This window comes from Vulpes lagopus, chromosome 24 (genome assembly GCF_018345385.1).
Source record: "Vulpes lagopus strain Blue_001 chromosome 24, ASM1834538v1, whole genome shotgun sequence".
Lineage (NCBI taxonomy): Eukaryota > Metazoa > Chordata > Mammalia > Carnivora > Canidae > Vulpes > Vulpes lagopus.
This window is the reverse complement of record NC_054847.1, coordinates 50,786,619-50,811,678: the sequence shown is the minus strand read 5'-3', so window position 1 is coordinate 50,811,678 and position 25,060 is coordinate 50,786,619. Positions and strand designations below refer to the sequence as shown.

The 25,060-nt window shown below is 38.9% G+C and overlaps 1 protein-coding gene across 1 annotated transcript in view; it reads left to right on the top strand.

Annotated features, from left to right (window-relative positions):
* Nucleotides 1–595: 595 nt before the first annotated feature.
* Nucleotides 596–25,060, top strand: part of CD226 (CD226 molecule) — a 107,093-nt gene continuing 82,628 nt past the window's right edge. Inside the window, exon 1 of the mRNA XM_041739585.1 lies at nucleotides 596–698. Coding sequence (XP_041595519.1) covers nucleotides 671–698 — 28 coding nt within the window. The 5' untranslated portion in view covers nucleotides 596–670. The remainder of the gene's footprint in view (nucleotides 699–25,060) is intronic.

The window sequence follows — 25,060 nt, the reverse complement described above, 5'->3', positions numbered from 1 at the left end:
CCCTACCTGGGAGGAAATTCTTTAGTTTTTGATTTTCCACACCTGTTTTAGTTTAGATTTTTGGTTTTTTTTTTTTTTTTAAAGCTTTTATATCACTTATTTTTTTCCCCTTGTATTCTGATTTGCATACAGTTGTTCCCACCATCTGCTTAGATATGGTTTCTAGATTGAGCTTTAATTTTAATTTTCTGCCTCTCACAATATCTTGCACAAAGGAGATGCACAATTTATATTTATTTGAATGAATGAATGAATGTGGAAAATATTAGTAAAAGCTGTAGAATTTCACAGTGTAAATTAACGTAAAAATTCTGTTGACTGTCAAAATATGCATGTTTCTTTTATGAGAATAGATTAAGTTCTAAATATAAAGAGTGAAAGAAAAAACACTGTTTATGAATATTGTAACCTTAGGATATTTTTTAGTCCAGTAGAGAAAAAAACTCCAATATTTTATATATACTTAAAAATATAACCAGCACCAACATGAAACAAAGACACTAAACTTTCAAGATCCGTTGGTTCCTAGGAATCTTACTTGGGATATTCTTTTTTGGACGCTAGATTATAGATTTCAGCTTTTTGAAGATAGAACCGTGAATTCTGAGGATTATATAAGCTGCAGCTCCAGCAGTGTGGAAGAACCAGAAGAAGCCAGTTTGTATCACCCATGCTGTGTGAGAAGCACAAATCAACAGGTAACCTGTCAGCTTCCTTCCACTTCTTGTTTCTTATAGCCCACATTTGGCAGCAGCAGGCACTGAAGACTCTGACTTCAACTGAGATAAACATGACACTGCTTTGCACAGAAAGAGCACAGGGGGCAATGGAAAAGCCTGAAAGGAAACTTTTAATAGTTTGACTTAATGAAAATTGGGGAAAATGGTTATTCTTCTGGCACAATTGCAGTAGGGAATGAAGCCTATAATTGTATCACTTTCAATTTCTTATGCATATTTCTTAATCTGCAGTTGATAATGGACAGCTCCATCTGCAGGGTGAGGGCACCACAGCTCCTGCGCGGTGATTTTGAGTTTTGACCCAAATGGGGATGCTTTAAGTGTACAGAGTCTGAATCAAAACTGGTAGATCCCTTATGTATAGCATTTGCTATGTATGATTTAAAGATTTGAAATTGTTAAGAATGTGGGGGCTGAGACTAACCAACATGCTGAACTGTCAGGGCTGCTGATCTTCCTCCCAGATTCACTCCTAGGAGGAAAGAGAGAGTGGTGAGAGAGCCCTGGTTTCATGGGTTGCTGGAACCGTTGTGTGTCATCCTGGGTGTACTTCTGGTCAGTAGCAGGAGGCAGCTCAGCAAGGCTTGTGCAGATCTTGGGGATTTGCTCTCCTTTCTCCCATCTGTTGCCTTGGGAAAAACAGTTCCTGCCCTTGCCTGTTCAGATCTCTGACCCTGGTGTGCTCATTTGCAGACTCCAGGCAGCCACACAGAATCCCTGTATTCATGAGGGGCTGAGAAAATAGGTGGAGTGCACTGATCCCCCAGTCAGGTCCTTCTGCTTGCTACCACTTCAGACCCCCATGCCAAGGCACTACAGTCTTAAAAGTGTCTCTTCCTAATGCTGTGTCTCACTCATGAGGGCTTGTTTTTGCAGTGAGGAGTATGTGACTACAATCATTTGTTGTCCTGGACTCTCTACCACTCCTTACTACAAAATTTAATAATATAAAAGGAAAAGGAAAAAAAAAAAAAAACAGTACCCAAAAGAAATGGTGACATAGTACCCCAAGCTGGAAACAACCTAGAATGCCCAACATAAGAGAATAGGTTTTAAAAATTGTGGTTTAGGGGCACCTGAGTGGTAAGGGTCTGACTCTTGGTTTTAGCTCAGGCCATGATCTCAGGGTAGTGAGACCAGGCCCCACATTGGACCCCATGCTCAGCACAGAATTGGCTTGAGACCCTCTCTCTCCCTTTCCCAGTACCCCTCCCCTCTTTGCTGTCTCTCTAAAATTAATGAATAAATTTTTAAGAATTGTGGTTTATTTATGAAATGAAATATTGCTAAGCAATAAAATAACAAAATGACGATAAGCATATCATGAATTAATGTCAAAAATCCTAAATTGGGAAAAGAAGCCTGATGCAAAGAGAAAACATACTGGATGATTCTACTTATGTGAAGTTCAATACCAGGCAAAACTCATTTCTCATTGACAAATTCATAATGTTAATCTTTTAGAATGAATGTGTTGACTGGCTAGGATATCTTGATCTAGGTTATGGTAACAGGTGTATGCATATGTAAAAAATCTTTAAAATTATACATGTTACTATATATTGTACTTAAATAAGACATGTTAAGTTTAGATAATATCAATATGAGGAAGAACAAAGTATATAAAATGATATATTGTTATTAGGGTGGGGAATGTGGATGAATATGGATACTTTATTTTAGGTAAGAAAGGATGAAAAAGGAAAAGGCAGACAAACTGAAAGAAGAAATTAAAATGACAGAAATGATCAATAAAAGTAAATGAACTAAACTCAGAAGTGAAGGATAAACTTGAAAGATTGAATTTCAAAAATTTAATATATGTAGTTTAAAAGGTTTAAATGAGAGGATGAAAAAATGAATATAATCAAAATAAAATGGATTAAAGTAGAATAAAATTGACTTTAAGAAAAAAAATTTAGGGCTGAGAAAGGTCATAATGACAAAATTAAACTCATCAAGATGTGGCAATTTTAAACATACATACATCTTGTAAAATACCTTCAAAATGTATGAAGCCCAAAGTGACGGAAATACGAGGATAAATTGATAAAACTGACATCACAGAAGTAGCTTTCAAGACATGCTCTTGATTTTTGATAGGTTAAACAGTCAACAATTCAAAAAAGATACAGAAAATCTGAATAACAATTAATTACATTGATCTAATGAATATATACAGAATTCTCCAATCAAGAATTAAAGAAAACACATTTCCTCCCTCAATTCACATGAAGCATTTACAGTTGATCCAAGTATTAGGCAACAAGGAAAGCCTTAAATTTCAAGGATCAGTCCATATATATAGACCAAGAACTCTTACCACTATGTAATTAAGTTAAAATTTAATAATAGAAATGTAAGTATCTTTGCATATTTGGAAGTTAAAAGAGACTTCTAAAAAACCCACAAGTTAAAGTGGAACCACAATGGAAATTTATTGAATGATAATGAAAACTCTACACCAAAAGACCTGTGGGATGCAGCAAAAGTGAAAGTTCTCTCACTTTTTTTTATCCTTGAGAGAAATTTTTCACTTTAAATCTGTCCCAAAGAGGAAGGCTTCAAATAATGGGTCAAATGTCTATTTTTTATAAAGTTAAAAATATAATGACAGAATAAACCTAAATCAAGTTGAAGAGAAAATAAAAAACAAGAGAAGTCAATGAAGAATCAAAGGTATTATAATAACAGAACATCAAAAAACAAAACAAAACAAAACAAAACAAAAAAAAAACAACAAATCTGCCAAAACTGACCAACTGAAAAAGCAAAAGGACACAAATGCTATAGTGAATGTAAAGGGGGACATAAATAGAAATGAAGTAGAAATTAAAGAGATACTACTAGACTATTAAGAACAATTCTAGACTAGCAAATTTGAAAGCATAAATGAAATGGGCAAATTCTTGGACAATATTATTTATTATAATTGATCTCAAAAGTAATAAACTTCAATAGTCTTGTAGCAATTAAAGAAACTGAAGTAGTGATTATAATCTTCCCACAAAGAAAACACAAGGCAGTTGGTTTTATAAGGCAAGTTCTCACAAACATTCCCAGGGCAATCCCAATTTTATTCAAACTCTTGTAATTATGTCAAAAGAGGGAAAAATACCAGTTCACTCTAGGAGACAAGTATAACCATGGTACCAAAAACAAACCAAGACAGTATGAGAATGGAAAAGTATAGATCCATTTCTCTCTTGAATGTAGACAAAAGTTCTAAATGATGTTATAAACAAATCAGTGTATTAAAAAAAATCTATATTAGTAGGTATAGAAAAAGTACTTAAAGTATTCTATTATAATTAGTGATAAAATCTCTTGGTGAATTAGAAGGTAATTCCTTAACCAGTAAGGAACATGTAAAAGAAAAAAAAAAAAAAAAGAAAGCAGCACTATCATTCTAAATGGAAAAACAGTAGAAGTATATATTCCCTTACAATTAAGGAATGCCACAAGGAAGCTTGCTATTACCATTTCTATTCCAGTTTTATTAAAGATCATGTGTAGTGCAATAAGATACGAAAAATATCCTAAATCATAGAGATTAGAAAGGAGAAATAAAAGTGTCATTATTTACAGCATTTAGTAAGGTGGCTGGATTCAAAATCAGTTGCATTTCTTTACAAGCAAGTAAAAACATTTAAAGAGAAGATCTAGTTGACAATAGTAATGAAGAATATAGTATACTGAGCAATAAATCTACCTAAAAACATGTACTATCTCCACAGGGAAAATTAAAAATGTTTATTAAGTCATATATTTTTTTAAAGATTTTATTTATTTATTCATGAGAGACACAGAGGCGCAGAGACACTGGCAGAGGGAGAAGCAGACTCCATGCAGGGAGCCTGATGTGGGACTCCATCCCAGGACTCCCGGATCACAGCCTGAGCCGAAGGCAGATGCTTAACCACTGAGCCACCGAGGCATTCCATAAGAATGTCTTTAAAAGGAGACAAGGAGACACATGTGGCAAATTATATTTTCCAAAGACAGCCACAGCATTATTTCCTATCTGACTTTTTTTTTTTTTCTTAAAAAGTGACTTTGATATTTTTCCCTGAGGGATGTTGGTCTCTGATTCTATGGTAGAAGTAATACATTGTAACTTCCAAGATTAGCATCAATTCTTTTCAAATTGATGGACAAATTTAATAAACAATTCCAGTCAAATTTCAACAGGGTAATTCTGGTAGAATTTGATAAAGTTACTCTGAAGTCTCTATGAAAGAATAAATATCTGTATTAGCCAGGACATTTTTGAAGAGGAATAGCAGGAAGAGAGGATTTTTCTTAATGAACTCTATCAGAACTTTAAAATGAAATTATGGTAATTAAAACTATCTGATAGAGGCTTAGAGATAAAGCAAAACATATCTATGGAAGTTTGATATATGACTAAGGTGGCACAAGTCATAATAGAGAAAGGTGGGACAGTTTGTAATTTTTTTTTTTTTTAATTTTTTTTTTTTTATTTATTTATGATAGTCACAGAGAGAGAGAGAGAGAGGCAGAGACACAGGCGGAGGGAGAAGCAGGCTCCACGCACCGGGAGCCCGATGTGGGATTCGATCCCGGGTCTCCAGGATCGCGCCCTGGGCCAAAGGCAGGCGCCAAACCGCTGCGCCACCCAGGGATCCCTGGGACAGTTTGATTAATAGTGTTAAAAGAAAGTTATCCATATGGGAAAAAATAAAGTTGGATTCCTTCTTCACAACATATGTAGAAATAAGTTCCAAATGATTAGAGACTGATATACCAAAGACAAAATGTTAACACTCTTAGTAGAAGATATTGCTGTGTCTTAAACCTTGGACTAGGAAAGATTTCTTCAACAAGATTTTTAAAAAAGCATTGAATATAATAAGATTAATAAATTTTAGTATATAAAAAATAAGACATTTGTAAACTAAGAAAGCACCATAAAGAAATTGAAAAGATAAGTTATAAATTAGGAGGAAATATTTGCATCATATGATATTTATAATGGATTAATATTAGTAGTATATATAGAGAGAGCTTTTACAAATCAATAAGTAAAACAACCCTTTGGAAAAATAGGCAAGATTCATGAGCAGCCATTTCAAAGAAAAGGAAACTCATATGGCCAATACACATATAAAAATGTTTTCAACATCATTTTCATTTAGGGAAATAGAAATCAAGACTGCAGTCAGAGTTGGCAAAGATTAAAAAGTCTGACAAAAACAAATGTTGGAGAAGATATCCACCCGAGTATCCTATACATTGTTGGGGGAGTGTAAATAGTCACAATCATTTTGCAAAAAAAATTTGGCATTGCTCCCTAGAGTCGAATATTAACAAAAACCTAGCAGCTTTACGCCTAACTATGTCCCCAAGAAATACTCTTGAATATGAACATCAAGGGATACATGAAAATTGTTAATAGTAGTGTTTGCATGAATAAAAACCTGGGAGCCTTCCAGTGCCAATCAATGGGACAGTCGATGAACAAGCAGTTTTTATAATTCCATTTACACAATGGAATATTCTGCAGCAGTGGAAGTGAATAAACAATAATATCCAGCAATCTGGATGGATCTAAGTAGTAGATTTTTTTAAAAATTGTGGTAAAAAAGCACATGAGATCAATCCTCCTAACAAATTTTCAAGTATAAAATATCGTTTTGTGGAATATAAGTACAATTTTGTACAGCAGATCCTTGGAACTATTTCATCTTCAAACTTCATACCCATTAAACAGCGATTCCCCATTTCCCTTTTCCCTGAGCCCCTGGCAGCCACCATTCCACTTTCTGATTCTACGTGTTTAAGTGTTTGTTCTATGACTGGCTTATTTTACTCTCAATAATGCCCTCAAGCTCATCCATGTTGTTTCATGCTGCAGGATTTCTTTTCTTTTTAAGACTGAATAATATTCCATTGTGTGTGGGATTAATATATTTATATATATTACGATATACATAACATATGCACACATTGTCTTTATCCATTCATCCATCAATGAACATTTAGTTGGTTTCCATATCTGGGCTATGTATAATAATGCTGCAGTGCAGATATCTCTTCAAGATAGTGGTTTTATTTTTGGATATATATCTGGAAGTGGAATTGTGGGATAATATGGTAGTTCTATTCTTAATTTTTTTGAGAACCTCCGTAGTATTTTCCACTGTGGCTGTACCAGTTTATCACCAGTAATATACCAGGACCCTCTTTTCTCTCCAACCTCACCAGCACTTGCTATCACTTGTCTTTTTGGTAATAGCCATTCTGTGAGGTATGAGGTGATCTCATTGTGGTTTTCATTTGCATTTTCCTGGTAATGACTGATGTTGAGCACCTTTTCATGCGTTGGCTGTCTGTCTTCTTTAGGAAAATATCTACTCATGTCCTCTGCTTAGTTTAGTTTAGTTTTTTTTTTTTAAGATTTTATTTATTTATTCAAGAGAGACACACACACAGAGAGGCAGAGACACAGACAGAGGGAGAAGCAGGCTTCAGGCAGGGAGCCTGATGCCGGGCTTGATCCCAGGACTCCAGGGTCACACCCTGGGCCAAAGGCAGGCGCCAAACCACTGAGCCACCCAAGGATCCCCCTCTGCTTAGTTTTTAATTAGAATTTTTTTTTGCTATTGAGTTGTGTGAGTTCCTTGGATGTCCTGGAAATAGACTCCTTCTTAGGTATATGTTTGCAAATATTTTCTCCTACTAAGTAAGGTGTGTTTTCATCTTGTTCATTATTTATTTTGCTGCGCAGAAGCTTTTTACTGTGATGTAGTCACAGTCACTTATTGAAATTTGCTTTTGTTACTTGTGCTTGTGGCATCATTTCCAAAAAATTGCCAGGACCAAAGTCAAGGAGTTTTTTCCCTATGTTTTCTTCTAGGAGCTTTATGGTTTCAGGTCTTACATTGAAGTCCTTAATTCATTTTGAGTTAATTTTTGTGAGCAGTATAAAGAAGGAGTACAACTTAATTCTTTGGCATGTGGATATCCAGTTTTTCTGTCACCATTTATTGAAATCATATTGGTTCTAGTGGCTAAAGCAGGCATGACCCAAACTTTGCTCATCATGTACCCTTGTCCACAGGAGCTGACCAGGGTTTTTGGGTGAGGTTTGATATGTGCACCAAGAGTGGAAGTTTTTCTTCTCCTTTTGATTTGTAAACTACAAACGTAGTCACTTGGAGCTTTTTATTTCATTGATTCTGTACAACCAATTCTTTTAGTTTACCTTTCAAGGTGAATAATGTTGTGTGATGGGTCTCAAGTTCACATGTTACAAACACACAGAATGAAACCATATATTCATATGGTTTGCAAGTCTCTGATATACTGTTCAATTTAAGCTCTAGTCTCATATGAATAGCATAGGAGAAAAGCATTATTTAATGCATGAATTGGAAACAAATTGAGAAATAATTTGGTAGAATAAGAAAGATGGAAATTGTATGTTTCTGAAAAAAAAAGGCTCCCACTGCCAAAATTTTCTTAGTAGAAAAAAAAATTTTAAGCCTTTAATCTACTGTCATAACTTAGAAGGAACTGCTTAGATTTCATTGTTATTTAAGCATAACTGGAATCTGAGCATCATTGTTTCAAATCTCAGAAAAAGAAAAATTGCCACATGCCAGGCTGTGGTGCTTTTTCCCAGGCTTAGCCATGTATCAGCACAACACACATAACACACATTTGTTGAACACTTACTGTGTTCTGGGCTTGGCCACCAAGCTGTGAGACACTGAGCTCCTGGTTAAGCAGCCTACAGTTCAACCCCTCAGAGCAGAGACGAACATGAACACACATTAATTGCTAGTTGACATGGCAAATATAATAGCTATGTGCTCTTAGGATCCAATGGATGAGGTGGTTCACTTTACCTGCCCCTACGCCTCTAATGCTGAAAATGTCACTTACTGTAGAGTTAATATTGACTTCAGTGGGCATTTTAAGACTAGCTCAGCTCACTATTGCATTTGGGTTATTTCTGAATTTAGAAAAGTAGTACTATTTGAACTTACATTTAGACAAAACCACAGGAGGTATAAAAGTGCCTGAATCTCAAAGGAGAGGAATAGACAAGAAAGAGGTTTGGTCTAGATGGACTTGGAATTATGTGGATTTGAAACCCCAGTATCCTCTAGAGTAGGAGAAAGTGGACCCCTCCCTCACACAAAATACACACACACACACACACACACACATCATGGGTATATATAGCTATATATATCAGAGTTTAGAGAAGAGACTAGAGACAAAAGGATTGATACCAAGCAACATATACCTTCATATTGATCACTTACCACTTTTCAATGGTCCATAATTGCTTGGGCTCTAATATCTTGAGCTGGGCTAGACCATGCTGTTGTGCAGAAGCTCCTCCACATGACTCAGGCTGCAGAGCTGTATGCAGGGCTGCCCTCACCTGCAGATGCCCTTACGTGGACCCCATCACCTTGCCCTGGGCCATGGCACCCACTCTAGACTAAATGTCCAGTGGCTCTCATAAGTAGGATATTTCTGATTATACAGGGATCTTCAAACTAGTTTTACAGTTGGACGCCAGACATTCAATCACTACCTCACTCTCTGAGAAGTCTGAATTGTGCATTATCATTCTATGGCCCAGTGAAAGTTAAAGATCTGTCTCCCCTCTGCTAAAGAGCTGATAAAAGCACAGATCAAGTTAATGTGGTTATTAAATTGAAAAGAAAATGACTGCTAATCTGTTTCTATTCCATATTCAGAGAGCTGTAGATCTCAAGTACTCAGACAACAGTCACTAATTTCCTTCTTTTTGCCTGATTTATTGGGTGAGACGTTTCATATATTTGAATTCAGTATGAGTTTGTGTGTATGTGTGTGTGTGTGTGTCTCATCATGGAGCCTTAATATTATTATTCTAGCATTTTAGGACTGCTAAATGTTTATTATTTAGTCTCCAGATCTTTTTTTAGCATACTTTGTTAGTACTTTGTAGAAGAGAAGAAATATTTCTCCTCCAGATACCATTCTAGCATGGTAGCTAAGTTGAAAATACTTGTGACAAGGGTTTCACTTTTACTTCCACTCAATTATGAGCTGGTTCTCATTTCTGAGAATTTGAACCCACCTTAAGATCTGCCTTCTGAACTTTCAAGGACCCTTTAGAATTTGGGGTTTACGTTTTGGTTTGGTGTCACATTTGGTTTAGTGTTGCTATAAACATTTCTTCACCTCTTTTTCTTTTGTGTACTTTCCCCAAGATGTCAGATCACCTCCTACAGACTTACTGCCTGTAATGGGAAGACCTGGGTCTACTTGTAAACTGGGGTCTCATTCCGACTGTTCCTTCCTACTATCCATCAGCCTCTCTCGAGACCTGATTTCTCACATCCTTTTAAAGCTAAGTAGCGGCCTCTTCCAGAGGCATTAATGTTTCCTCCACATCCATCCCATCCCCATAACCTGTGGTTTGCTCAAGCTGACAAGGCAGGAATCCTACAACCTCAGTCACTGACAAGCAGTCACAGCACAATGTGCAGACTGCAGAGAATTGCTAAATGTAATTTGGAGAATTTTGGGGGTCATCCAGTCCATAGATTTTTATGGAGAGTTATGAGAATGGAGAAATAATGAACAGAAAAAGATTGAGTTGGAAAAGGAATTAAATATGCTACTAGAGGTTCATATCTGTCTCCAATTCTAAAATGTTTCCACATCTTCAGGAGGCAAATAATTGTGTGCTCTCCTCTCCGCTGACCTTGTCAAAATTGCAGCATTACTGAGTGTGTTTTGTAATGGCTAGCTCCCAGAACACCCTCAGGAATGGGCCCTTCTTCACTGTCTACCCTCACTTCCTCTTCAAGGACCTCAGAACATTAGATTCAGAAAACTAACCTGACCTCATCCTGTGGGTCATTAAATGGTACCTGAGTATCTGGTTATATAATCAAATATATAATGATGCTAATATATTTTGAGCTTTCCGAAATAAAGATAAAACTGTATCCACATAGCTCACATAAAAATTGTGTAAACCCTTTTCTTTTATCCAGCGATAAAAAGGAGGGAAGAGGGAAGGAATTAATGTTCTGTCCAATGCCAGGTTTACTTTGAACAGTGAGGCTGGATCGTCTAACCCCAGCTCCTCCTCAACTAATCCACTCAACACAGATGAGAGGGTGAGATGAGCATTTCAACCAGACCACGATGGTCCCTGGTCATCAGCAGAGGCTCCTCCCATCCCTGGTTTCGAACTTGACCTCAAAAGCACGTTGGGATATGCTCAAGGGGAGTCAGGAACTTGGTGCTTCATAGAGAAGACACCGTAGCCCAGAAAATGGGGTTTTCCACATTTGAGAGAGGGGGTAGGTTGGCACTTGGCAAAAGAAATCATTCATGAAAGCAATGTATTTGCTAGTCATAATGATGCAGTACTGTGATCAGTTTTTAAAATTCATAAGTCGGGAAGATAGGAGTTGAAAGTGAATATGGATGTGTGTGAAGGGAAACCTCTTCATCAACTGAATTATTAATTAAATATCTTGTGAACAAAGTAAAGTTACATTTCCCAAGAATGTCAGATGAGGGTCAAACAGGTTTATGAGAAAATGCTTTAGCATTTCATAAAAATCAAGCAATTATCATTTTGTTTTCCTGTGAATTTGAATAAATTTTTTCTTCACATGTACAAGAGAGATAATATTGCTGCAGGAAGGTAAGAAATAATGCTTCAAACAGGAAAGTCAAGACGTAACAGAGAGGCATGTTATTTAGGGATATGGCTTAAGAAGACCAGCCAAAAGATTTGAGAACAATTGTTTCCAGGGACCAGCAAAGCCAGATGAGGCATAGGGTAGAGCAAGTTCCTGAAGTGCCATTCTGGCTGTGTGTCGCAGAATTATGAAAAAAAGGTTCTAGCAATGTGTTCCAGCTCCGTTGTTGGCATATACTTATATGTGCCTTACCTTGTGGGTGGATGGGAGGTGTTGACAGTCCTCATACAAGACAGAAGCACAGCCTGTAGTGAACAGGCTCAGCTTCCTGCTGTGTGCAGCAGCAGAGACCACACAGCATGATGACCAGCAGGGTGCTGCAGCAAGAGATGCTAACATGGCCTGGCTGTAGGAACTTAACTCGTGTTATGAGATGGGGAGATGTCTGTGTTGGGTGCTGGGGACTTGATGACAGGAGGAGGGAAGTGGAGAGAAGCTGAAGCTCTACTTGGTGTGGAAGCAGCAGTCTCTTGGGCTGCCTGGAAGAGGGGTTTGGTGATTGTTGTGGTTTGTGCAGGGACTTGGCTCTGTCTGTGCCCAGAGAGGATAAGAGTGTGGCCTTGTGTTTTCCATCCTGGGGCTAATTAGGAGCCCTGGTGTCTTTACAGTGAATGAGATCTAGAAAGCAAGTCCTGGGGGTGGGGAGCTTTGCACAGAGCTGTTGGCCCATCACTGCTTCCAGGACCTTTCAGGGGACAGAGCCAGGACACATGTGTTTTAAGTTCATGAGTTTACGCTGATAACTTTCCTATTGGCTTAGGAACACAGAGTTCTTTCCTGATTCCTTCTCATGTGTTTCTCTTCCCCATAGCGAGAACTCTGGTTCCCTACCACATCGGATAAATAGATCTCCTTATTTCCTCTGTCCTACAGTGTGAACAAAGTTTCAGAATCACTCAAGTGCTACCTCCAACAGCAAGTTGGATCTGCTTTACAACTAAGTTTGATTTTTTTTTGCAATTATTGTGGGGTTTATAATAATAGCCCTAGTACCAAAGTTTACAGTCAGGTTATATATTTACTGTAACTCAAGTCAGTTTTTTCATATGTAGTAGTTTTAGTTTGATTATTTTACCTTTTCATGTAATGATTTCTTTTGAATATGTAAAGATACACTTAATTCAAAAGTCAAGATGATATAAGTAGGTAAACTCAGAGAAGTCTCCTTCCTATCCATACACCCGCACCTGCTGCTTACCAACCCTACATATAAATATTGTCATTGGTTTACTATTTATTTTTTCTGGGTTTCTCTCTGCAAAAAAAAAAGGAAATGTATGTACACGTATGTTTATAAACCTACATATATTTAAATTACCTCTTCTTTCTTAACAGAAAGGACAGCATGTTGTACATACTCTTTTGTACTTTTTTTCATTTAAAATATATCTTGGGTGCGCCTGGGTGGCTCAGTCAGGTAAGCATCTGACTTCAGCTCAAGTCATGATCTCGAGGTCCCAGGATGGAGCCTTGTGTCAGGCTCCATCATAATCTGTTATATGGATGTACCATAATTTATTCAGTCAGTTTCTCCTGACCTTATTCAGTGTTTTGCTGTCACAAATAATGTCACAATTATTCAAAACCTGTTCCTGTGTTGATTTGTACTTGCAGAGGTATATATTCAGAGCCGGTTTCTAGAAGTATAGTTAGTGGGTCAAAGACTAAATGCTTATGTAGCTAGCTCCTTCCAAATTCCTTTGTTGGGGCTTTGCCTCACCCTTCCCTCTATCCCACCCACCCTGAGAGTATAGGGGAAGCCTGTCTCCTCATAGATGTTGTAGGAAAGGCTGCTAGGCTATGGCCTACCTACCTTCTCTCAGCCTCCCTGAATTCTCCTGCAGCTGTATGACAGTTCCTGCATGGTGGCTGACAGCTGCCCATCTCCAGCCCCTCTGTCTCTCTTCTCTCAGGGTTATAAGCAGGGGTTCCCCAGGACCAGAGGGACTTTAATGTGAAATCACAGAGGTTAAAAGAGAATGGTTTGAGAACAACTTGAAATTCTCTGCTATGCATATTTCTGGAGTACATACTTTGGGGACTCAGAAGGATCCACTGTGGACAAATCATGAAGGTCCTCTATGCCATTTGCAAAACACAAACTCAAGTTAGAATGTCTGCTTGGTGTGGGACCTGTGTTCAGAGTCACATGCTCTAAATGAACTGCTTTGAATCACACACATTGTAATCTCTCTGAAATTGACTTTAGCAATGACTATCTTGCTGAGAGTCAAGTACATTCACCTACTTTTAATGCTCACCTACCTTCCTTCAGAACCTGATGAGGTCAATCATTACTTAGGGCAGAGTTTGTATTTTCATGGATTGTGCTGCACAGTGGGCTCTACAAGATTTGACCACAACATTTACCAACCCATATAATAAATAATTATTCATTTCCTTTTTAATTTAAAACTTTCTTGTCTGACCATAAAAATAATACTTATTTTTACATGGAATTTGTAAAATAAAGAGATTCATGGATAGAAATATAAAGATTGCCTTTAAGGGCCAACCCCATAGAGTACCATCTTGGTATCATTTTCATTTATTTAATCCCTCTGAGAAAGTAATTCTCTAGTGGCAGGAAAAATGTCAGACGCATTTTTTTTAAATTTCTCCTTTATCAAATGAAAGCATACTTGTTATAGAGAAAAAATACCACTCATGTTCTTCCACCTGAAGACAATGCCATATATTTCTTCCTGGTCTTTCTATGTATATATTTACACTTTTATGTTGTACTCCACTGTTAATATTGTTTTAGTAACTGCATAATATTTCATCAAGTACTTGTAGAATGAATTGATAAGTCGCAGTCTCAAAATCTACAGCTTTAAATTCTGGACAGATAAAGTATTACAAAGTAATACCTCGTCGCATTGGTTGTGCACAGTACACGTTGTTAACAGAACACCCCCAGCGTAAAGAATGGTGGTGTGAGAGGTGTCAGACTGGAGTAGGAGGACTCCCTGAGCAGAATCAGCAGCAATGCTAACACAGCAGGAGAGGAAAGAATTCTTAGACAAGTATCGGAAGAAATTCATGCAGGAAATTATTTCTGGGATCCTTTCTGATTAATGGGGCCAACAATGAATCAGAGTAGTTTTATATTTGCATGTCTCCAAAAATTGTTCACAAGAAGGAAAAAAGCAAACATATACATTTGAGTGTGTTGTCCTCTACCTGAAAAAGCAGAATTTTGCAATGATTGTTAGTTACGTGTGTTTTAAATTTGGTTCAAGAAGCAGGACACCTCCAGTATGTAGCAGGTGTCACTTTGTGAAGATTAGCATATCTTTGGCATGAGATTGAGTAAGACTTAAGTCAAACCTCACACCCTAACCTCCTGGATGCAGCCTGGGCAATTCCCCAGCTTTCCCTTTCCTTTAAGTTGGGGAGAAGAGGGAATGGCAATGTTTCATAAATGCTCTGCTACTTATACCCCAGTGTCTTTTCCATGGCAGAATAATGGGCACTGCAGGAATTGTAACCCCAAAGCCCAGTGGCACACCCTTCTGGACGGTGCCCAGAAGGTGAGCGAGTCCCCCATTCTGACTCCTGGCAGGCAGGAGATTCCTGGCAGTGCAGCACGGAAGCACTGAGAAAGTTATGATACATTGTTGCCTTCTCTTTCTCTTTTTAAGATTTATTTGTGAGAAAGAGCACCAGCTTGCAGTAGAAGGGGCAAAGAGAGAGGGAGAGAGAGTATCTCAGACTCCCTGCTGAGTGCGAAACCCATGGAACCTGACATGGGGCTCAATTCCATGACCTTGAGATCATGGCCTGAGCTAAAATCAAGAGTTGGATGCTTAACCAACCGAGCCACCCAGCCACCCTTCTCTCTTCTTTTTAATTGAAAGTTTTATTGAGATAGTTAGATTCACATGCAATCATAAGAAATAACACAGAGATTTCATGTTTCCTTTACTCAGTTTTTCCTAAAGGTAACATCTTACACAGTATAGGACAATATCACAACCAGGATATCCAGGATATCAACATTGATATAACCTACTACATTATTCAGCTTTTCCTAGGTTTTTTTTTTTTTTTTTTTTTTTAAGATTTTATTTATTTATTCATGAGAGGCAGAGAGAGAGAGAGGGAGGGAGAGAGGCAAAGACCTAGGAGGGAGAAGCAGGCTCCATGCAGGGAGCCTGACGTGAGACTCGACCCTGGATCTCCGGGATGAGGCCCTGGGCTGAAGGTGGTGCTAAACCGCTGAGCCGCCGGGCTGCCCAGCTTTTCCTAGTTTTACGTGTACTCACTGGTATGAGGGTGCACATATGTATTATTATATTGTATTAAGCTGCATAGGATGCATAGAATAATACAAAAATATCACATTAAGTTCTATACAATTTTATCATCTATGTAGGTTTTCATATGTACCATGACAGTCAAGATACTATGCAGTTCGAACATGAGGAAGATCCTTCCTATTGCCCGTTACAACCTACAGAGACATTTCTCTCCCACGTTGCTTTGTATTTTTAACCCCTGGCAAACTCTAACCTGTTCTAAAGTTTCTGAATTTCTTAAATTTTGTCATTTCAAGAATATTATGTAAATAAATACATTCATTATGTAACTTTTGGGATTGGAATTTATTTATTTATGTATTTATTTATTTATTTATTTATTTATTTTATTTATTTAAACTCAGCATGATTCCCTGGAGATCCATCCAATTATTTTTTTTTTCGTTTTTTTTTTTTTAATTTTTATTTATTTATGATAGTCACACACACAGAGAGAGAGAGAGGCAGAGACACAGGCAGAGGGAGAAGCAGGCTCCATGCACCGGGAGCCTGATGTGGGATTCGATCCCAGATCTCCAGGATCGCGCCCTGGGCCAAAGGCAGGCGCCAAACCGCTGCGCCACCCAGGGATCCCCCATCCAATTATTTTTGTGTATCAATAATTTGATCCTTTTTGTACTGTTCCGTGGTATGGATGCACCAGATACCCAGGTCCTTTATTTTATTTAGACTGATTTTAAATGGTATTATGTTTTAAATTTTGGTTTTCCTATTTTATTGGTTGTTTTTTTTTTAAGATTTTATTTATTCATTCATGAGAGACACACAAAGAGAGAGGCAGAGACACAGGCAGAGGGAGAAGCAGGCTCCACGCAGGAAGCCTGACGTGGGACTTGATCCCAGGTCCCCAGGATCAGGCCCTGGGCTGAAGGTGGCACTAAACTGCTGAGCCACCCGGGCTGCCCTCCTATTTTATTGTTAATCTGTGGAAGTGCTGTTAGTTTTTAACTGTTGATTTTGTTTGCTGCAAACTTGTTGAACTCACTTATTCTAGAAAATTTTGTAGATTTCTTGGGTTTGCTATATAGACAATCCTGTCATCTGCAGTTAGTAAGGTTTTATTTCTTCCTTTCTAATCTGTATATCTTTTCTTGCCATATATTACAATGGCTAGAACATCTCATATTATGTTGCATAGCAGTTGTGGAAATCAGACTTTCTTTTATTTTCCTAAGTTTCAGTCCTTTGGCTACAGATTTTTTACAGATGTTTATTATTATGTTGAGGTGATTCCCTTTTATCCCCTAACTTGCTAAGGGTTTTTATTGTGGGTGGATGTTGAATTTTGTCAGATGCTTTATCCATGTAAGTCAATACAATCCCATGATATTTCTTCTTTAACTTGTTGATATATTGAACTGTATTGATTTGGTTTCAAATGAGATGTGACCTTGGACAGGTGAAGAAGGAAGTAGACTGTGACTTACAAATGAAAGCCAAGGTGTTTAGATTTGAGTCTAGAGCATAGCACTTTCCAAAGTACGTTCTATGACATATGGTAATAGAGGAGACATAAAAATGTAATTTCATCGTCCCTCCTAGTTTGAGAAACTGGGTCAAACTAGGTTTTATAGGCTTTTTTACTGTTGGACTTGTCTGAGCTTTTAATATGATGCATTGAGTGATTTATATTTCCAAAAGGGGAATAAAGTGTATAACGTTTCCTAATCCAGTTTATCCACAATATCTACATTTTCCATAATGTCTGTAGTAAGGGAAAGATGCACTTTGGGGAACATTGCATAGGAAATAATTTTTCCAATGAAAATTTCTGGTCTGAGGAGAATTATAGAAGAAAGATAGTATGCTATGATGGCTCTTACACATGAAACTTTAGGCAGGTTTCCTAACAGCTAAATGATCATTTCATTGTCTATTGAGTGGAGAATAAATCTGACTCCCATGTGTGGCAGTGAGCTGTGAAGATGAAGAATGTGGGTTTTGTAGTCAAATATCTTGGTTCAAATGGTTTTGTTCACCTAGAAGGTGTGGGGAACATTGGAGAAGTTGCTTAATCACTGTGTGCCTCAGTTTTCTCAACTGTAATGTGAGGATAGTAACAATTCTCATTCTCTAGGATTTTAGAAAGGTTTAATGAATGAAACATGTAAAGTGTTAGAGACATATCAGACATATAGAAACCATCCAATAGCCCTTAACTCATGGTGTTTGTAGTTGAAGGATGAAGTGAGATAGTAAAGCACCATTATGGAGAAAGTCATTGTTAGGAACATGGACTCACAGGCATTTGTAGGATGAGTTAGGGGCAGGTGAATCTGTGGTCCCACACTGGATGCTTTGAGGACCAACCTGGTGAGAGTTGATGGTGGAGAGGTTGCTTTTAAAAATATTTTCTTGAACTCTTCAGTATTTGGTGATTGAATATGAGGGGTTAAAAAGAACTCAAAGGTAACATCAAGGTTGAGCCTTGGCATTAGGGAAATGGATTTTGTAGCTGCCAGAAATAAAGTATGTCCTAGATATTAATGGGTAAGCCAGATGATTTTGGCATTCTAGTTAAAAAATAATAGATATTTTAATTTCTGCCTTTAACAAGTATAGGAAAATACAGCGTTGCAATCTGTTTATGCAAAAAACTGAAGTTTGATCAGTATTGTTAAAGAAGCAATCTGATTACATAGTTACACTACAAAGGGAATTATGCCTATGATGCAACTTTGAACTTTGAGAACATCTCAGCTTTTTTGGGGGGGGGGGGCACTGAAGTAGTAGAATGGCTCCTCAGAGGAAATTAAGAGACAGAAAGGCATGCTGGTGTGCAGAATGAAGGAGAGAAACAATACAAGAAGGAAGGTCCTTTGAGAAATCAATGAGCATAACTTAAGGAATGGGAGAAGGGAAAATGTGGTTGGAATAGCAGAGAAAATTTAAGAGGGAAGCTTGGCAAAATGACACAGTAAGCCAAATGTATATGATTTTTTAAAGAGATTTGATTGATTGATTGATTGATTGATTGAGTTAGAGAGCCAGCTCATGGGGGTGGGGGAGGGTCAGAAGGTGAGGGAGAAAGAACCTCCAGCGGGCTCCGCACTGAGCACAGGGCCAGATGAGGGGCTCGATCCCACAACCCTGAGGTCATGACCTGAGCCAAAACCTGAATCAGACCCTTAACCAACTCAACACCTAGGACCCCAAGATTTAACACAGTGTTGTGCATAATTATGGACTTCCTTTTGACTTAGAATATAGCCCAGGGCAGCCTGGGTGGCTCAGCGGTTTAGCGCTGCCTTCAGCCCAGGGCGTGATCCTGCAGACCTGGGATCGAGTCCCACGAGGCAGGGCTCCCTGGGGGGCTCCCTGCATGGAGCCTGCTTCTCCCTCTGCCTGTGTCTCTGCCCCTCTCTGTCTCTCTCTCTGTCTCTCATGAATAAACAAAATCTTAAAATATATATATATATATATATATATATATATATATATATATATATTTAGCCCAATTTTGTTTTCATCTTATTTCTCATTTTTTTTTGGCATAGTGTGTTTGGATCCTAATCTTTGAGAACCCACTAAAGCCCAAAATACCATTACCAGAAGGTAGCAAGTCTAAAAACATTTGAACGGGAAGTATTTTAATGAATAGCATTTTAGTTAATAAATTAAAATGTGTGTGTATGCATTTGTGCATTGCTTAACTTTAGTTTAAAATTTTTCCTCTTTCTATAATCTGCTTTTTTTAAATTATCTTTTCCTAAGAACCATCTTTTCCAGTAGCCCTCAGGATATCATGGTGCTGAACACCATGAGAGAATTTTCCCAGATAATCCTATTTATTTCTGTACCGAGTATGAAGGCTTTGAATAAACCATAGTCAATGCTTTTGGGAAGAAAAAAAAGGTCAATCTGTATTTGGCTGCCATGGTTAACAGAATAACGGCCCCTCAAAGATGTCCCCATCCCAATCCCCGGAACCTGTGATCATGTTACCTTTCATGGCAAAACAAACCTGGAAGATATGATTCAAGTCGAAGACTTTGAGTTACGGAAATTATCCTGAATTATCCAGGGAGGCTCAGTACAATCACAGACTCCTTAAAAATGGAAGAGGGGGGTTGGAGAGATGAGTTAGGGGAGGTGAGGGTAGGCAAGAAGGGTCAGGGATGTGACTTTGAGGACAGAGCAAGGTCGTTCATGGCTGCCTCCAGCACAGATGCAGGGGACTTCCAGACAGATCCTGGCTGAGAGGGTGCTTCACACGTCCCCCCTATTTCTCTTGATTTCTAGATCTCACGCAAGTACCTTTCATTGGCAAAATTTAACTTAGAATCCTGTTGGCAGGAGTCTGGTGGATGCAGTGCCTAGAGTTCCAGCTCCAGAAAAACAGGGTGGAAGGAGGGTACCATGGAGAAGAAAGTAGTGCTGCTTGGCCAGGAGATGAGCTGGCACATGTGGTCAACCACAGCATCCTGCCTCCTCCCAGGACAGACCGAGAGCCCAGCAGGAGAGAGGCTTCAACTCACCCTGTGAGCTGACACCCATATGTTATCAAGGTCCTGCTGCACATTTTGGCACCTTTTCGCACCTTTTCTCCCTCTTTTAATTCTGAAAACAAACTTGCAAAGTAAGTGTTGATCTGATTATAGTTACACGACTGTTGTTTATTGAACGCCTGCTGCAGGCTCGGTGCTGCTGTTAGACTGGGGATACAGCTGAGGTGACAAATGTCCAGGTTCGCCTGGGACCATTCTAGTTTTGTGTCCTGGGAAACTGCTTGCCTCTGGGCAAACCAGGAGGGCTTTGACACAACAGTGAACAAGGCACTCTGCACTCCAGGAACTCACATTTAAAGTGGGAGCTCCAGAGACAGACACAAAATAGAAAAAAATATAGGCACAATTTTACATATAGTATGGCATCAGTTTAAATACAATAAAGTATTTATTTATATATTGGTTCATCCATTCATTTTGAAAAAGGAAATGGCTCCTTCTTTACCTAGTGGACAAAAGAGAGGGCCTCCCCAGGACATAATTTTGTATCCAGAAGGATCACTGCTTACCTCCTCACAGTGGGTACACATCAAGTGGGTGGGTTCCCATTACCCTGAGGTCAGAGAATAGAAAGAATGTTGTCCTGGCTTACCTAGCCTGCCCTTCACAGGGTCTGTAACTTTCACAGAGGCCACATGTGCTGGCAAAAGGAGAGCAGACTCTAGCCCTGCCTCTTTGAGACTCAGCACTGTTGGTAGCCTTCTGATGGATAAGGGTAATCCTGGTTGAGGGCTGGGTGGGAAAGACAGCACACCCTCCCAAGAGAGCTGCTAGGAGCAAAGATGGCTAGACCTAGAATAAGGACCTAGGGCGCTCTTGCACCCAGGTGGTCTTGGTCACTGCTGTATCACCGGTGACCAACTTGTCCTCATTTTTCCAGAACTGAAGGGTGTCCTGAGACACGGGACTTTAAACCCACAACTCACTAAGGTGGCCTTTAGGGTGAACATTGAGTCCATCCAAACCATGACCTCCAGAGTGAGATGGGAGGCTTTTGATAAATATACCAGTTCAACCAGGTGTGTGTTGGGGCCATCCCAGGGAGCCTGAGGAGATATAACCCTATTCACATTAAACTACATTTATTTCTGGTGCATTGTGCCCCTGAGGCAGGAGACCTTCTTTTATCCAGGACCCTGCTATAGTGATTGTGGTGTAAATGTTAACTAAACAGCTCAAATAAGAGCTAATTACCCAACTACGGACAGAACTGTCCTCAGGGCATCAGCAAAGGAGGAGAACAACCATTATGGCAACAAGGAAAGTTTAGAAATTTGTAATAAAAACTTCTAGCAGGTATCCATTTTAAAGGAAGCATATATATGTTCTATGCTATTTCAGAAAGTAAAAAATCCCTTTAAATTACTGGTGATGCAATGGTATTGACAGTACAAGAGTCTAAATCAACTTCTCAGCACTTTATGTCTTCAAGCGGCCTGGCTGGGCCCTCCCAAGGATGGGGCGCACTTGGCCCTGTGACCCAAGGTTGGAGTTTGCCTGCCTGGGTCTTCCACTGGAGTTTGGCCATCTGTGCTGCCACCAAAGTGGATGTGACCGGAGGCCCCACAGCTCTTCCAAGATAGACTAGAATTTGAAGCAAGTCCTCTGTAAAACCCATACTCTTTTGTTTATGGGAGTAGCTCTCATGCTCTCTCACTAACCCTAATGTAGAGGGAATGTTATCAACTAGCAGCACAAAGTAATAGTGGATATAGAGGAGAAAGGACTGAGTTCTGTCCGGATGGCTGTGGGGGAAGAGATAGCAAATGTGTACAAGTCCCAGTCCATCCACAGAGTGTGGTTGTCTGTGGCTTCCTGGGGTCACTTAGATTCCCAGAGAGGAACTTAGTTTTTCCCAGGGTCTGATGCTTGGGATTCAGGAGTCCTGAAAATGTTAAAGTGTTTATTTCCTTGAAACCTTCAGACCATCAGGAGAAGAGAGGATATAAACAGAGCAGGAAGATAGAGGACAGGAGTCCTGAGTATAGCCTGCTGAGCCCCCGCCGATGCTAAAGCCAGGTGAGAAGCAGGGTGTGACCGACACTGAGGAGGGCATTTGATGGGATGAGCACTACGTGTCATACTATATGTTGGCAAATTGAATATAAATTTTAAAAATGTTTTTTAAAAAAGCATGGTGTGGGCTCTTACTCTAGCTACTGCTTTTTAGAATGTTCTTTCATGGTCTTATTTTTATGGGCATGTGGGTGTTGAAAAAAGTTCTTCACTCAGTGTATTATAGGTATTTCACATGTCTAAATATAGATGTGCATAACCATAACTGCTAAAGAGCAGCAGAGTATCCCGTCCTGCGGGTTTACCACAGCAAATGAACCAAACCTGTCCACCAGATACGGGAGTACAGATAATTCCAAATTTTATTAATGAAAATAATGCTGTGATAAACATTTACACATTTAAAAACCAGATCTTTGTGGGGCATCTGGATGGCTCAGTTGGTTGAGCATCCAACTCTTGATCTCAGCTCAGGTCTTGATCTCAGGGTCGTGAGTTCAAGCCCTGTGTCAGGCTCTGTGCTGGGCATGGAGCCTGCTTAACACAGGCAAACAAACAAAAAAAACCCAGATTTCTGCTGACTTGGCTAAATTTATTCATCTTAAGATAAATATCTTGAGGTAGCCTGGCTGGGTCAGACGATATAGCAAGTCACATTTTTCATATACCATCACTTAACATATGCTAACCTGTTGACTCTTCCACAGCAGCACTCAGCTGTCCACATTTCCTCCTACTCTTGTTAACAACACTCACTATCATTCTCTTCATTTATATGTTATTTACATATTCGATGTGCAAAAGTTAGTATGCCATTGTTTTTTCATTTATCATAACTGGAGAGAGTAAGTACCTTTTCACATTTTTCTGTTTGTACTTATGTGAATTGTTTAATGTCCATTGCCTATTTTTCTGTTGGGATATTGGTGGGATTTTTTTTTCTTTTTTTTTTTTTTGGTCACCGATATTTAAGCACTTTACACTTAGAAAATATTACACTGTGTCTCATACCTTTCACATATCCCTCTCCTGGTTGTCCTTACTTTGTTAGTGTGTAATGTTTGCTATGCCAGAGTTTGAGTTTTGTTTTGTTTTGATTATTTATTTATTTATTTATTTATTTATTTATTTATTTATTTATTTATTTATTTTAGAGAAAGAGGAGCATAGGGACATAGGGAGAAGCTTGTTCAGTGCACCTGGGCCTTACCACAGGTCCCCCAGGGTTACCCACTGGGCCTGGCAGACACGTCCCTGCAGCCGTTGCTTGGGCACAGACAGGCACTGTCATCTGCTATTACACATGCCAGGATGCCCTCTCCACTGCTGCTGGCAGAGCTTGTGCACTGCAAACCTGCACACCTCGAGCCGGAATGGGCCTGGTAGCCTGCTGCTTCCCTGCCGCACTCCCAAGCCTCAGATTTAAATTCTTAGAGTATAAATATACTCGGCAGGGCCTAGGTCTTACCCCCAGATGCAAGTGGCAAGAATCCTGCAGTGGGTGTGTAGAGGTTGTACTGCCCGGGGAATGGCCAATGTCCACATGGAATTGACTTCAGCTTTTCTCACTGGTAAGTCAGGTTCCGTGATACCATGTGGTAGACAAGCCATCTTCTCTCTGCTGAACTGTTGCCATTATCATATGCTGAAAATCTGTAATTCTGTTTTTAACCCCAAATTAATTCTGAGTCTATAAAAAAATAGGCTACAACCTGACTTGCAGAGCAACCACTCACTCTCTATTCATTACTGAGAAATCTTTTTCCATGTGACCTAATTTTTTCCATGTGACCACTGCATTTAATGCAACTTTAATGACGAGAAAACATTTTATACATATGTGAAACATCTTTACAGTCCTTATCAACCAAAACACTGGGTGACACAGAAAATTAGATGTTAATGTTGAAAAGAAGGTAAAACACTCAACGTAAGACAAAGCCATTTTAATGAAGAGACTATTTTATTCCGTAACTATTTGAAGCATCCAGAAGAGCTAGGCTTCTTTTTCCCGTGAGTATGTACAAGCCCCTTCCTTGGCGTGGCAATGTTCTTGATATTCTTTCTGAATGAGGCTTACTTTGGCTTCTTGGACAAGATGAGCTTTTGCCATGGATCTAATTACTTCTTTCACTAACTTGCTCTTCAGCAGGAAGGAACTCCTTGCAAAAGTTCTGTATTTGGTATATATGCATGGTTTGGTGTTCATTATTTCAAGCCTGATTATATCAGAATGGCAACATGCTGCCTGTACAGATATTTTTACTGTTATGTGGCCAAACAAAGGAGCATAACAGATTCCCTCCTGTCCTAGTGGAGGTAACTCTGTTTTGAAATCATTGAAGGAAAAAAAAAAAAAAAGAAAGAAATCATTGAAGGGATCCTGGTTTCCATTCAGAATGGCCAACTGACCATATAAGGTCACTAAACCATCTTTATTTTTTAGGTTAGCAGCACCTCTAATGCCTAACCTTTGTATAAATATAAGCACACCATTATTCTAATTGAATAAATAACATTCTTCAGTGGTAGGGCCTTTGGCTAAAGGAGCCCAGTGGGCTGCCTCAAAACGTGTTGTGTTTCTGGGTTTCTGTGGTTGCTATCTGCATAACTAACTCCCTAAGATCCCTGTTGGTGAACACATTTTTCTTATTTTCCATTTTCTTACGGTTTGCTCTGGCTGCTTACAGTCAGTATACTGTAAATCTGAATGTCTTCTT